The 15,530-nt window shown below is 36.6% G+C and overlaps 1 protein-coding gene across 1 annotated transcript in view; it reads left to right on the top strand.

Annotated features, from left to right (window-relative positions):
* LOC103761639 (BTB/POZ domain-containing protein KCTD5) overlaps window positions 1-15,530 on the top strand; it is a 31,186-nt gene that overhangs the window by 816 nt on the left and 14,840 nt on the right. Inside the window, 4 exon segments of the mRNA XM_029965262.1 lie at window positions 7,269-7,377; window positions 8,458-8,549; window positions 9,388-9,483; window positions 12,592-12,708. Coding sequence (XP_029821122.1) covers window positions 7,269-7,377; window positions 8,458-8,549; window positions 9,388-9,483; window positions 12,592-12,708 — 414 coding nt within the window.

The raw sequence follows: 15,530 nt of genomic DNA on the forward strand, positions 1-15,530 counted from the left end.
CTGCCGCCGCGAGGGCAGTTTCTGAGGGGTGCTGTTTAACGAGTCCGTGAGCTTCAGGGGAGCTGAGGTGTAAGGTGGGCTGATGCCGTGCGAAGCCATTGGGTTCGTGAATAACGCAACTGCTCATAAATACAACAGAGAGCACAGGACCGTTCATACATTTGTGTGACTTTTTATGTTGTCTGACGGGGTTTAGTTTTAGCATTTTAGTGGGATATCTATGTGCACTAGCATTTTGTTATTTTTGCACTGTCATCACTCACTTGTTCAATTTCAAGAACCTAATCAAAGTACTTTTGATAATAACTTCTCACTTGGGCATGGCATTCTGTCTTTCAGCAGTTCTTTGAGAAAAACGTTACATATTCTGCATAGATTACAAATGGTGGGTGATACTGAATATTTCAGTATTCATTCTGACTCATTTTTAGTAGGGAAAGAAGAGTTATTATCTATGGTGTGGTATGCAGTAACAGATTAACAATATTTGTATATAGTGCTGGCTCTGGAAGCAGTTTTGGAGCAGCATGAACAAAAAGGTTTTTCCAGAACAGTATGCTTAGGGAAAAGATAGGAACAGCTTATAACCCTTGAGTATATAACCAACAGATTTAAAATAAAGAGTTGCTTTTTATATATGAATTTTTAAAATTTTAATTTTTAAAATATATATGACTTTTTTTTTCAGTGAGACTTGTAGTAGATTTCATTATTTTCTCAGGTATAACTTCCAGGAAGGATATTTCAACACTTAAGAAGGTAGGGAACAGGACCTAGTATTCCAGATTTAGAGAAAAAAAACCAACTTCAAATGTAGTGGTGTCGGAGTGGATTTTTTTGTTGTTGCCTTTGATTTCGCTTGAGTGTTTCTGGAGAGCTTAAACTAACCTATAAAAGCAAATTTAAAAATGTAGATGACTTGCTGATAGGTCAGAAATTGTCTTTACTTGGGAGAGTAAAGGTTTAGGGTTTTCTTAAATAAAAGCTAAGGCACTACCATATGCCCCGGCAGATTGGAAGGCCAGCCATGTCCTAGGGGGCATCAGGCACAGCATCAACGGCCAGGCAAGGGGTGGGATTGTCCCGCTCTGCTCTGCACCGGGGCGGTGTCACCTCAAGTCCTGGGCACAGTTGGGGCACCACAATATCAGAAGAATCCAAAGTTCTTAAAGGGCATCCAAAGGAGGGACACAAAGATGGTGAAGGGTCTTTTGGGGAAGCCATAAAAGAAACGGCTCAGGTCACTTGGCTTGTTCAGTTGGAGAAGAGGAGACCTAGGGAAGACCCCATAGCAGTCTGCAGCTTCCTTACAAGGGGCAGCACTGATCTTTGCTCTCTGTGACCAGTGACAGGACCTGAGGGAATGGCTGGAGCTGTGTTAGGGGGGATTAGGTTGGCTGGAGCTGTGTTAGGGGGGATTAGGTTGGATATCAGGAAAAGGTTCTTTTCCCAGAGGGTGGTTGGGCACTGAACTGGCTCCTCAGGGTAGTGGTCATGTCCCTAAGGCTGACAGAGCTCAGGGAGCGTTTGGACAAAGCTCTCACGGACAAGGTGGGATTATTGGGGTGTTGTGGGCGGGGCCAGGAGTTGGAAGGGACTCACAAGGATCAGTGATCCAGCTCAAGATAGTCTGTGATTCTGTGATTTCCTTAATGGTTGCTACTAAAAAGAACTGAAAGGCTTAAAGAAAGGGACCACGTTTGCTTTCAAGCTACCTTCAGGTGCTAATGTTGAGTAGGGTGGAGCAGCCTGTCTCTTAGTGTCAGATATGTTCCCACTTGCAACAGAGGGAAGATTAACCTTGGCACTCTCTGAGGCAAAACTAGTGTTTAATGGAATAAGATGCTGACACAGGTTCTCTGAATTTAGTGTGTGTCACAGTGTCATGCACAACTTTGTATTTAAGACTTCTTGGGAATCATTTCAGCAAATGAATGGTAGTAGTCATACTTACTCTTAACAATAGGATTTGTTTTCTGGAATATTTAAATCTTGGTATAGAATTGAATTCATAAAAATAGACAAGCAGAGCCTTGCTCACCTTTTCATCATTGTTTAATTTAATGCTTTTACTGCATTATTTCCAGATATTTTCCTATTTCAACACCTTCCTACTTTAGCTATATACCAGTTTTTCTTTTTCAAACTGGTCTATCGGTCTTTTAATTTTCCCCTAAGTGAGGAGATTGTCAGGCTTTCTTAATAAGGCTTTGGCAACAGTATTCATGCTTGATTTTTAATGCCTTTCTAAAGTTAGAGGAATTTGTACTGAGGTAGAATCTGTCGAGGAAGAAAGCAAGCAAGCACTGAATATTTTAGAAAAATCAAAATCTTCCTGGCAGCACATCCTTAACTGTCATTAGTAAGAAATATCTAAATCGTAGTCATTATTCTAAGAAATAACTGAGATAAACTATATTTGTCCATAACATTTCTAACTACTTAGATGGGTTGTGTTCCTGATGTAGTTTTCATAAGTACTAGCAGTCTGCTGACACTCAAAGTTTTTAGGCCACATAGTTTGTGAAAAATGTGTTCTGGGCAACTAGCTCAAGATTTAAAAAGCACAGAGGGTAGGGGAGACAATTATTTTTAAATCCAGATTTAGTGCCAAATATTACTATATTTCTGTGCATATTGCTGCCTTTAGCAGAACTTGTGCTTGCTCAGTATATGTAAATGATGTAATTTTTTAAAAATACTCATGTTAGAGCGCACAACTTTGAGACAAGAGCTTGATGCTGTGGATTCTGAGTGTAACCATTCTGGAAAAGTATTGGTCTCAGTGAAGATAATTACCTGGGAATAAATTTATGACATTTTAAATACTGTTTTAAATGCAGTTCCTGGGGAGACTGTTCAATGGGATTGGGGAGGCGTATGTATTTGGTCCACCGTTTATGAGTCCTGCTGGAATCCTGAACCGGACTCTAGTGTCCACAGTTCGGCGTCACAGTGGGGTAGTGGGTAGTCACACCATGGAACATGATCTGGCAGAGGGTTATAAAGAACAAAACTGTTTTGTTGGCAAGGAGTTTAAGGAGTGACTTCTCAGTCCAGAATTACATAAATGGAGACTAGAAATCTGATAGTGAAGCCTGTTTAATCTAGCGAAGGTATTGTCAGATCCTCCTATTGAAGTGTCAAACTATAGAAAGCACATAATGTTAACAGTGACAGTAATTATTTATTGGAATGGCTTGCACTAAAAGGTTAGGTTTCACCACTTCTTTCTAAAGGTTAAATTTCACTGTAAATAAATTGAATCCTATGTGTGTTTTAAACTAAGATCAGGGTAAGTGTTCATTAGGATTCCTTTGAACCTCAGTCTCTATAATTGAAGTGGAAATGTTTGCAACAGGAATACACGATCATTTTAAAGTTTTGAGCAATATATTTCAAATTCTTTGAAAATACTTGTGTATTGCAGAACTAGGTGATTGAAAATTTAAGAGCAAGTTATTAGGGCTTCCTCTAAAATTTCATGGTGTGGGAGAGTGGTGATAAACAAATGCAGGTTCACTGTACCTGATCACTGCTTTCTTTTAAATGGTGTCCTTGTAAGTGTGTGTGGAAAAGGTTCTAGGACTTACGGACAAGGAAGGAAAAACTTGCTAGAGATGTAATGCAAAAATAGAACTGGGTAAAGATACAAACACTTGTGTGATTAATTAGCACTTTTGCTTTTTGTTTTCTTATGAAGAGTGTCAAAATTTGCATGAAACACCTCTGGGGTCAAACTCTGGGGTGATGTGACTACTGAATAGAGAGGAAATGAGTTTCAGCTGCTATTCTGGTAAACATTATCACCTGTTTGCATTATATATGTATGTATATATACACAAAAGAGAAAACTGAAGTCTTATTAAGAATATAGATTTGTCTGACATTTGTGGTATTTGCCTGAAGTTCGGGAAATGTCTTTAAAATACCCACACTAGTTGTGTCAGTGAAGATTCAAACTTGCTTGAAGCTTGTAGAAGCTGAATTTACTAGTTAGCAGAGGAAATTGCTTAGCAGGGACACCAAAGTCTATTAATATTTAAGCTAGCAGCTTAAAGCTAGTTGTGTCTGTGTGGACTGTAACTATGTATTTAAACTGCTAGACCACACGTTAACTGCAATTTAATATTCTTATCTTAAAATAAAACTTTCTTTTAGAAAATGTCAAAATGCTAATTACTCAAGAGAATACAATGTGCTTTCATGTACATGTGGATGAAAACAATCCTGATGATATTCTGATAGACTTATGACCTGTATTTTGAGTGTTCTAGGTAGAACAGATAATTACACTTCTGTGTCAGATTTTATTGGATTTATGTTTACATAAATATTCTTAAAGATCTAGTGTAATCGGCTTTTCTTAGATTTCAACATGAAGTGCTTAGCATACATTGAAGGATATTCGGGCAGCTCACTCTAAAGGAGAAGTGATAAGGCATTTTCTATAGGAAGATGCCAAGGAAGTAAATTTTGTGCCCCTTTTGCCTGTGCATTTTTTGCATATGGTTACAATATTCTTTACTGATTGGTTTTCCTTTTAGGGTGATTCCCTGCTGCTAGTCTGTAGCAAACCTGAGCTGTGAGGTCAGTGTTCAAAACACACATCTTCCTCTTTGGAATAATGTTAATTAATGCATGTTTTCCATATCTGTAGACATGTTTGGATAGGCAAATTTTGCAGAGAATTTACATGCTGAAGTGAATGCTATTGACAGAATTTGTACTGCACACTGTTAGCATTTAGCCAGAGTTTATAAGTATTGATATTTGCTAATTTCTGTTGCATCATAAATTATAAGACTTATGTGTGCCTTCTTCTTTTTTATTATTTTTCAAGACATATTATTGCCTGAAAGGCTTCACAGAGTAAACAATGACCCTGCTGGAATTGCGTTTTATTCATACGTGACCTCTCATAAGGTGGAAGTTTAAAGAGAAGGCCTGACATAGCTTCTTCCCTTTGTGGTTATGTTGAAAGCTTGTTTAGTGTATAGAAATCTGCTTAGGGAAGGGTAATTTCAGATACTGTAGCCTGTTTAAAAGAAAAAAAAAAAAAAGAGGAAAGAAAAGAAATGTTGAAGCCTTTTTTGCAAAGAGTGATGTAGCCGCTGTTACTTGAGATTTCGTTTAGAGCTTTTAGTTACTTTGCTTCCCCGACTGACCTCTCTATCTCTGTAGTGCTGTAGAGCTAGTGGCCAGTATTGCTTCATAAGGTGATGTGAGCAAACACTGTAGTGTAAAGAATTACAATAATCTTATTGAACAAGATTATTTCTAGAGATTTATTTCTGTTAACTGGGAGGACTTCCAGTTTTGTAGGCCCATATGTTTCTTAATTCAGTTCAACTGATGACCAGGTACTGTGCTTTTCTTCTTTAAAATAGTGTTTCTTTTTATCTGTTTTAGATTATACTTTTCAACTTCACTGGTTTCTGTTCCTGTATTGAATAATACATTTCAGTTTATAATTCATACAGTTGTCAGCTAATTTAATTTGTTCGGGTTTTATCTGTAGATTGTTCGTTCTTGAAGTGTTTTGATAATGTAAATGTATTTAAATGTGACATATTAAAACTATACCATCTTATGCACTTTGTCAATCTGCTGGTTTTGGCGCATAGCCTCGCTTCTGTGAGACCTTGAGTTTAGATCAGAAGAAATTGTGATTAGACTTCATCAAGCATTGTCTGATCTGAGTGCAGGTTAGCTGACATCATGTTTTAATGTATTAAACATTTTCTTGAACAGTTAATTTTATATAAAATTAAGCACCCCTTCACTTCTTCTAAAATGACAGTGTGTCTTAAGTGTGTACAGCATTTATCTTGTAATTACAGAAAAGTGTTTGTAGCTTTTGTAGTTCAGGCTGTGGTCTTTCTACATTCTACCAGCCCCAGCTAGACAAGTGCAGTTATTCAGAAACTAAATCTGTGTACCTGAAAATATAATCACCATCTTTTTTCCAATTAAACATTTTTTTGAATTCTAGGTCCTTTTAAGTAGAAAGAATTTTCAGGTATCTGAGTTCAGTAAGCAAATCTTTATATATAAGCATTAATGTTCAAATGCAAAGGATTGGGTCAGTAGAATTTTTTTTTCATGTGGAACAGCAAGTATCACTAGCATATGTGGTTTCCAGGGAGAATGATTCAAATGTAGCTAGGATTGTTAGTAATGATGCTTTTTTGAGTATCTCCTGTAAACTACTAGAATATTAAGAATAAGTAAAAGAAGTATTTGGGGTGCTACCACATCTTCAGTATGTATCGGTGAGATATTTATTGTGCCAAAACCTAAAGGATTAATACTGTCAGTGATCCACTTGGTAGTAGAAAGAAGCAGTAGATCTGTTAGACATCTGTCTTTTGAATCTTCCTTAGACCTCTGGCCAGCATGAAATATATCGGTACTGCATTGATCACAGGGGTTCACACATAGATTCTAAATAACATAGGAGATACCAATTTTGCCTCTTTATCTCTTTGTCAGGAATATCAGCTCTGGATTTCTTGATGTGTTTTGCATTTCACAAAACGCTGTAGTCTGTTCAATAAACTGAGTGTTAGTTAATTTGATCTATTCCTTCACTGTCTGCACGAGGTAGGTAGAAACTGCAACTTCAGTGTATGTTTTTTTAGAAGATGCACATATGACTCTTGCTTGGTACATGGCAGTTCTCAGTGCCCTGTGAGGTTTTGTACATTGGAGCTAAGACAAAACTAAATGTTTTTAGAACAAAGTGTTGAGGTTAAAAAGAAGTAGATTTGTTTGCCTTTAATTAAAAAAAAAAAAAAGAAAAAGAAAAACTGGTATTTGATCCTTGCTAGAATGTAGCCTTTGTTCAGGTTCCAAAAAAAAATTCCTCCTTATAAGTGTTAATTTTAGCCTTAACTTTTTACTTACTACTTAGATCTTTCATGCTAACAATGTTGATAATCTTTGATAAATGGTTTTGGGTGATTAATCAGGTAAGAGAAGTTGGGTATTACATGATTTGAGTGATCAGTCTCATAAAATTACAACTACATTGTTGAATTCCTTCCTTTTAATGTCTTTAATAAATTTGGCTTTAATGGATGTGACTACATCTGAATATCTGCTTGCTATTCAGATGCCAAGCTGAATATTTGCTTGCAATTCTCACTTGGATGTTCAAATCATTGTGATTTTTTTTGGCTTGTTTGTTTGGGGTTTTGTGTTTTGTTGTTCTTGTTTGGGGTTTTGTTTGGGTTTTGTTTGTTTGTTTGTTTTTTCTAATCTAGGATGAAACAGGTGCCTATTTAATAGACAGAGACCCAACATACTTCGGGCCAGTGCTGAACTATCTGAGACATGGGAAACTGGTTATTAACAAGGACCTAGCTGAGGAAGGTAAGACATTCCTAAATATCCTTTGTTTACTTGTCACTTGCTTATTATTTTCACTGCTTTTGAGTCATCAAAACTAATTTAGAACTAGATGGTAAATCTTAATCAGTGTAGCATTTCAGTCTGTTTCAAGCAAAGCTGATAGGCATCATGCAGTTATAGTATGTGCTGTTAGCTGAGTGTTTTGAGTATGATTCCTATTTTCACAACCCCTGTAAGTATTCAAGCAGGAGGGGAGATGGCTTTTATTGTATAGTCTTGTATCTTTCATTTATGACTGTGTGAAATATTTGGGTTTAGTCCTCTTCAAGCAAAAGAATGCTGCCTGGGAAACAAGCTTTAGAAGATGTAAATAAAAGTAAGAGTGAAGTTCTGGGATGTTCACAACTGTGGAATATGCTCTTGAAGACTAAATTCTGCTCTCAGCTTCTTCCTCCCTGTCCCCAGTTTGTAACAATTTTACCCTAATGGAGGACTGTTTTAAAACATATAGTACTAAAACTGTATTGATAAGGTATTGAAGAAATTTTTAAAAGAGAAATACAATTTAACAATATTAGCAAGAAATAGTATGAAATATAATTTCCATGTGCATTGTTAAGCACATACTACGTGTAGAGAACAGGTAAGACTTGAAGCAGTAACTTTAAGCTTTTGTTTCAGGACCTAAGATCTCAAATGACAGGAAGAAAAATTTCCTGCATGCTAGCAGCTGCAGAGCTTTTCAGTAGGATTATTTGAATTTCTCTTTTGCATTCCAGCCAGAGGCAGGGCCTGAGCTATGGTGGTCTATCAGTCTGCTATGGAATGGTATCTGTGCTCCTTTTTTTGTTTCCTGCCTCATTCTGTATGTGAAATGGCATCTGTTTTCTTTGAGAGTTTTTGGGGACAATTTTTTCGAATGAGCTAAACATTGAACTACCTGTGCCTGAAGGAGGGAAGAATCATTAGGTTGGTAAATTATCTTATGGGCAAAATAAATAATTTTCTATAGCTGTAGAGAGGATAATCTTAGGAACTGACGATGATTTTGTTCTGGAATCTTTGGTTACACTGTCTTTCCAAAAAATGTTTTCATACTAGGTGTACTGGAAGAGGCTGAATTCTACAATATCACATCACTAATAAAACTGGTAAAGGACAAAATAAGGGAAAGAGACAGCAAAATCTCACAGGTGAGGCTGTTTTCTAGTGTGCTTTTGATTATTCATTCTATGACAAGCACTGGGTGGGTTCCATTCGTTTTTTATGTAACTGCTCATTTCCCCAGTAAGATACTGAATGACTGCCTCCATCTCTGGATGAGCTGGAACCCTTAAGATTAATACTCTTAATCTCTGGCTCCTGCCAGTCTACTTGCAAAGTTCACAAATCTTGTTCAAAACATGAAAAGCATCTAAATAATTGTTCCAAAATGTGTGGTAACAGTAGAATTTGTCATAATATCATTTCTGCAAGTAGTTATTTTAGAGAACAGCTTTTTTAAAATATGTCTTTCTCATTTGCATTTAAGTACTCTGAATATGATGAGGTTGCCTAATTATGGTAAAACTGCTGTTTATACAGTATGTTTATGCAGCATGCATACAGATGCTATTTAGCTCCTGTCATACATTTCTGTAGCAAAGTTAGTTTATTTGTAGTGCTCTGTGGTTGAGAAGACTGCTGCTGCTTCTCATAGCAGCTCATGAATATTTCTCCATGGAAGTGAATGCAATAGAGAAAGTTTGTTCTTTAACTCTGCTACTCTGGCCTTCTTTTGTAACTGAGTCTTCATGGAGATATTCCAAACTCATGTTGCCAAATTTCTGTTGAAGTCAGGATGTGGGATCACAGGGTTGCTCTGATAGCATTTACTAAAGGTCTCAGCTAAAATGGTCCTAGTCATTCATTGCTCTGTATGGGTTCAAGGTGGTGTTGCTTATCATTTCTAGAAAGTAAGGGTTGCTTCAGACAAATCACAAACATGGTGAATTCCATGACCTATTGAGCATCTTATATTTCTTCTTGAAGGTGCCAGTCAAACACGTATACAGAGTGCTGCAGTGCCAGGAAGAGGAACTCACTCAAATGGTTTCCACAATGTCTGATGGCTGGAAATTTGAGCAGGTAAAAAACCCATATGGATTTTTATAGTTACAAAGTCTTCTAAAAGATCAGTTTTGTGAAAAAGGAGTATAAAATAAATTCTGTGCATCTTTTGTCACTCAGTCATTTTCAGAATTTGCATATACATACACAGTTAAGTTAAAATCTGATATTTGCGTTCATATTTGTCATAGAACAAAAAAATGTAGCTTTCCAGGAGGTAAATTGTGCTGACTTTCTTTAAAAACATCTGCATCATGTCTGAAATGTAATTCTTCAGTGTCTACACATGAGCAGTTGAAGGGTGAATCAACCAAAATTATCCAGTACAAGTTTATGTGAATGGTAAGTTAGGTATAAAGAGCTCTGGGTAAAAAGAGGTGAGCTTGGAAGATAAATGTTTGTCAGGCCCAAAGAGGGATTGTTCAGATAAAAAACTGATAGACATAGGAGGGTGGACTTCACCAGTGTGGATGTGGAGCTGGATAGCTATGAGCTATGTGAATGTTCTTTGCACTGCATAAAAATAGCTTTGTGTGTACATTCAAGAATGTATTGTAAAATTGCAAGGAGATCTTTGTTATTTTTGCTGATCTCTGTAAATAAGAAACTAACTGTACAACTCTGTCATCGTTCACATTCCTAACCTAGAAGAATATTTAACTGCACTGGATCGATGACTCTGTTAACTCTGAGACACGAGTGCTCAACCGCTAGCACCTTTTTCAGTGTCTGATGCCTACTGTAGGAGAGATTGGAATAAGCACAAGTCCATTATCCTGTGCAGTCTCACTCTAATAATTCAACAAAGCAACATTTTTAAAATGTTCAGGACACAAAGGTAAAAGAGAACATTTTGTTTATATTTGATGAAATGTGCAAGGTGCTGGTGTCATGGAGACATCCTGACCAAGCAAACTCAGCGAACACGGAGACAGCTTTTTATTCTTCACTTCTCTGGCTCAAGTATTACCAGGTCTGTTTGCCATGCTACGAGGTGATTGTTGTTGAAGTTCCTGTAAAAAGCTCTCACTTAATGCACATGACTGTTTTGATCAGTGCATTGACAAAGTTTTTTCAACATTCTTCTTTGTCATGAGAAACTAGCTTTCATTACGAACAGAGATTCTTTACTTTTTAAAAGATTAGATGATACCATGGCTTTTACCTATCCTGAAGCCTTACAGTCTTTAGGGATATTGTATTTGGGAGTAATACTGGTTCGACAGTGCAGCTTCTGAAAGAACTGTTATAATCTCTTTTAGAACTGGAAAATTCCAGTGGTTTTCTTGAACATTACACCCTTGTTTCATTCAGCTTTCTTCCCGCTTCCTCTCTCGCCCATGTTGCACTCTTTTAGACACATAGTTTGAAGTAGATAAACACAATATCTGTATGATCTTATAATACTCAGCATCTTATTACCTCACACTAGGCCATTCCCTTCTTTGGTTGTATTGGAGACCTGCTTTTAGCAGACAGCATTCACTTGCAACAGAATTAGTATATTCTGTATAATGTGAATAGTTTTATTGTGAAGATCTGAGAACGCTGTAGCATTTCTGTAATTTTTTAATCTTTTCTAAGCCCGTGTTGTTCAGCAGCATGCTTCCTTCAGGAGTTTTTGGGGTGGTATCCACCACACTTTGTACCTAAAAAACGCTGAAATCATCTGCTTTTTCGGAGGAGTGATATTCCTGTGGATTGGGAGTCCTTGTGCTCTGAGCCCCATGCAATACGTCTAAGTGGTTGGTTTTGATCAAAACCATTTCTTTCCCCTTAACATTTCAAAATTTTATTGTAAAATATGATTGCATGTGGTAATTAAATAGGATTGGAAGGTGCAGAACTTTTGGTGCACTTATGCAGATGTTTTGATGCCCTTCTCCAAAGAATGTGAGGAAAAGCTTTGCTAGAACAGTACAGTTATGTATTACTCCCAGTTCAAAATCTATTACCAAAAATTATGGTGCCCTACTTTTCTGATTTCAGTGGGTTATTTTGTAGAGGATTTTTTAGCTTCAATTGTTACTGCTTCAGGCGATCAGAAAAAGCCAATATTTTGTCAATACAACATAAGAAACTTTGGACTATACAAAATTGGTACATACAAAGGCTTTAGACAGCAGTGGTGTTGGTCATGTCAGTTTTAATGATCAGTGTAACCTGAGTCTGTCACCATAATGCAGTCTTAAACACGTTCACAGTATGAGGAGGACGATATTTAGCTGCTGCCTTCAAAACTATTCACATAACAATATCAGGATGTATATAACTTTACTGTTCATGGGCCTTCTTATCTATGTCAATCTCCAGTTTACTCAGAATAGGCAGTTGTTGTCTAGCTCTTCACACTTAATTTAAAGCTCTGATTTTTCTCAAGGGCACTGACAGGTATGCTTTAATTTAAATGGGCTAGGAATTGCTATGTATTATTAAGGTAAAATATTTTTTATAGTAACAAGTTGAGAAATTTAGCTGAGGTTATGCTGAACTTTGAATTATTAGATGGTTGGCAAGTGTGACCAGAGTTCTTGGTAGTGTTTTTTATGGGAACAAGGCAGACATTTTTTTTTCCACTCCAGTTATTTTCTTGGATCTTCTGTAAATTACCCCTTCTGAAAGCAACTTAGAGCACCCAACTTTTTTTCCTCTAGTTGACTTCTTATGTTTCCTTAGCTGTATCTTGTTTATCAGTATTTGGAACAAGATGAAGCTCTTTCATACCCAGGCTTGATATATTGCTTTACATAACACCTTCCAGTCTTATATCCACGTTACCTTCTCCACTTGGCAAGTATGACAGGGAAATAATGCTCGCTTTCATTATGCACTGAACTTTGTTTATGTTTTTTGGAGTAGCTGGCTACACCACAGTGATATGGGGAGTTTTCTGTCTTACTATCAGTAACTCTTAACTTCTCTTGAAATTACAAAGGGCTTTGCAGCTACCACAAAAATTATTTTATGTGGAAATGAAGTTGTAGCTCGATAGCAACCTGTTCTAGTAGCAAGTAAATATAACCTAAACATTTCAGCTCATCTATTAATTGTACGATTTGGACGATGGTATGTGCTTCAGCTTTACAAAGGTTTCTTTTTGTGTTTTGCTTTGATTGGTTATTTCAGCTTGTCAGTATAGGTTCCCAGTACAGCTGTGGCCGGGCTCAGCAGTCAGAGTATCTGCTGATAGTGTCACGGGAAGTGAAAGGGGAAGAGAGATGCTTCCAGAAATGCTGCAGTGAGGTGTGTCACACCATTCTTTTTGCCCTCACACTGATATGCTTGGCCTCCTTGCGTTTCTGCTGCTTTCAAATCATTCCACTTTATTCCTGGATGTACAGCACGTAGTAATTTGTGTGTATTTGTGACTGGTTTTTATTTATATTCACAGTATTTCATTATACATTATGAATGTTCATATTGTAAAAATAATAAAAAAACAACCAAACAAAAATTCCCTCATTATTCAGTTAAATATTTTTCTTAAGGAGGGTTCTTACCTTCTCAATAGGTAACTTTTTTTCCTTAAATCTTCTTCTGAAGTTAGCAGCCTTTGATCCATACTTGTTAACTAAGAGGGGTACAATTCAAACCTTACGAACCCTGTAAATACAGTTTTGAGTTCAGTGGGTTCAGAAGGGGACATTTCTGTGTTATGGTCAAACTGGGGTGATGATTATTTCATCCACCAAATAGCCAGTTAAGTTCTGAGTTTGAACCCTTTATTTCTGGTAACTCAAAACTTAGCTGTTTTTTAGATGGATGAAATATGTTCAAACTGGAATAACAAATAACAGGAATTTTTCATATGGAGGAGTGAGAGGAGAACATAACAACCAGTTTTAAATTTTGTCTCAAGTGAAAAAAAACATCCTGGGTGGCTTTTTGGCTTTATTGGTTTGTTATTTTGGTTTTTTCCATCTTGGGACATTTTCTTGAAACCCAAATGGAGAATCCTAACTTCAGTCATTGGTTTTTTAGGCTCATCCTTCCTTCTTCCCTTGTTCTCTTTTCACTGCTTTTTTAATTGCTTTGTTGCTTCTAAATATTCATGAGTTTGGGAAGGATTTTTTGCTAACCAGTAACATTGGAGGATTTTTTGCTTACCAGTCATCATTTTGCTAACTGGTTAGCAAAAAGTCCAGTCCTTTACATATCTGTGCTCTATTTTGAAGTGTCATATGTGAATTAATTTGGGAACCTTGTGCTCTGTAGTATTTTTCATCAATAAAATGCTTGGAGTACTTGTTCTTTTCCTTGCTATATATATGGTTATTCAGTCTGAAAGATGAGTATAACATCATGAAGATAACATGATTGTGAAGCGGTTTGATAAAAGCAGAGCTTTGCCTATGATTTTACATGAACACTTAGCCATGCAATTCTGGATTTTAAAACTGGACTGTTACCTCGCTGTATTCCAGAATCTGCTTTTGATGTACCAAGCACTGTCTGTTTCTTTCAGTTGTATAGGTAACATTTGGAATGTGGAATTAATACTATGGGTTTGCAGACTTTCTGGAATAGAATAAGAATTGCAGCTTGTTAGGCATGTGTAGGGTACAGGCAGCATGATGTTATTCATGTGTTCATGTCCTAGATAGCTCAAAGGAAAATTCAGCATCATAAAATGGAATATGGGGAAGGCAGTGAAGAAATGAATTCAGGTATAAAATAAAAATAATAATTAAAAAAAATTGAAACTTTGAAGCCTGATAATTGCTTTAAGAGTCCTGTAGTAAATGTGCTTCCAGGCTTGGTGTCAGTCAGCAGTGCTGAGTTTAAGAGCTGATGTGTCTGTATCTTTATAAACTTTTGCAAATCCTTTGAGAAGGCAGCAGAACAAATGCATTATAACTCTAAAAGGCATAGAGGCCATTCTTAGAGTCATACAACTTGATTCTGTAAAAAAATAATGAGGGGAGGATTTTCTTTTATTCTGTGAACTCTTAGTATAATTAAAAAGATCCATAATCTGAAATACTTTGACTATGCATTGTAACATCTGTTTTGCAGACCTCAGGTTACTCTGATTTGTTGTGCGTTCTTTTTTTGGGGGGGGTGAGGGTTGGTGGTGTGGGGATGGCGGACATGGTGGGGGGCAGTCTTCCAGTTTATCAGCATCTTTCTCAAGGTGTTGCCACCAACACTGGGAACAATGGGGTGACTTTTGGAATAGGAGTGCTAAAACATTGCTTTATTTCTGATCTTCATTCCTGACACAACGGTTCAGTTCTAATCTGCAGTCATTTTCCATTGTTACTTTTTGTGCCATCAACCTTATTGCTGATGCATTTCAAAAAGCTACAATGAAATTTCTAGCATGCTGTTGATACTATGCAAATTATACATTCTTAGCTGCACACATAAAAAACTGCTTATGGGAGTATCATGAGTTGGAGTTTTGAGGAACTTGGGTTCAATGTTGCAAAAGTGACTTTATCTTGAAATGCACCAGCTGATCAATAATGGCAAAAAATCATCAGATGTTTTGCAGTCAGCTAAATCCACAATCCTGTCCAACTGGCTAATAAGTATTCAGTCTACCATGTCTTCTGAAAAGACTTATGTGCAAAAGGTTAACTTTTCTGGTTGTATTATGAAGCATTAGTAAGTAATTATCAACTGAGAACCTGTCAGCCTGGATGAACCAGGATTGATGATTTGGCTGATGTTTGGATTTTATATGGTATCTACTTTCAGAGAGATCATTTATTTCTTTAGAGGGTCAATAAATAAAGAAGTGTTTTTCCTTCTGCTAGTTACCACAGCTTATCTGATAGTGAGCTGTTGCCATTTTGCAAGAAGAAAAGTTGACTGTATACTAATCACATTGTATGCTTGAATTTTATTCAGATTTCTCTTCAGAGAAAGTGAATTTTTTGTGACTTTATTTAAACATGTATTCAACTTTCAGAACATTTTCTAGCCTTCAAGTGGATTAAAAATACTGTTTAATGTTCTACCTTTTACCTCAATAATTGAAGCAGTTACTGTATTTGTATTAAATGGTTTGTAATTGCAATATAATATATAGGATAAACTTTATACCACTTTGTTGGGTT

This window comes from Manacus vitellinus, unplaced genomic scaffold (assembly GCF_001715985.3).
Source record: "Manacus vitellinus isolate BGI_N305 unplaced genomic scaffold, ASM171598v3 scaffold_93_pilon, whole genome shotgun sequence".
NCBI lineage: Eukaryota > Metazoa > Chordata > Aves > Passeriformes > Pipridae > Manacus > Manacus vitellinus.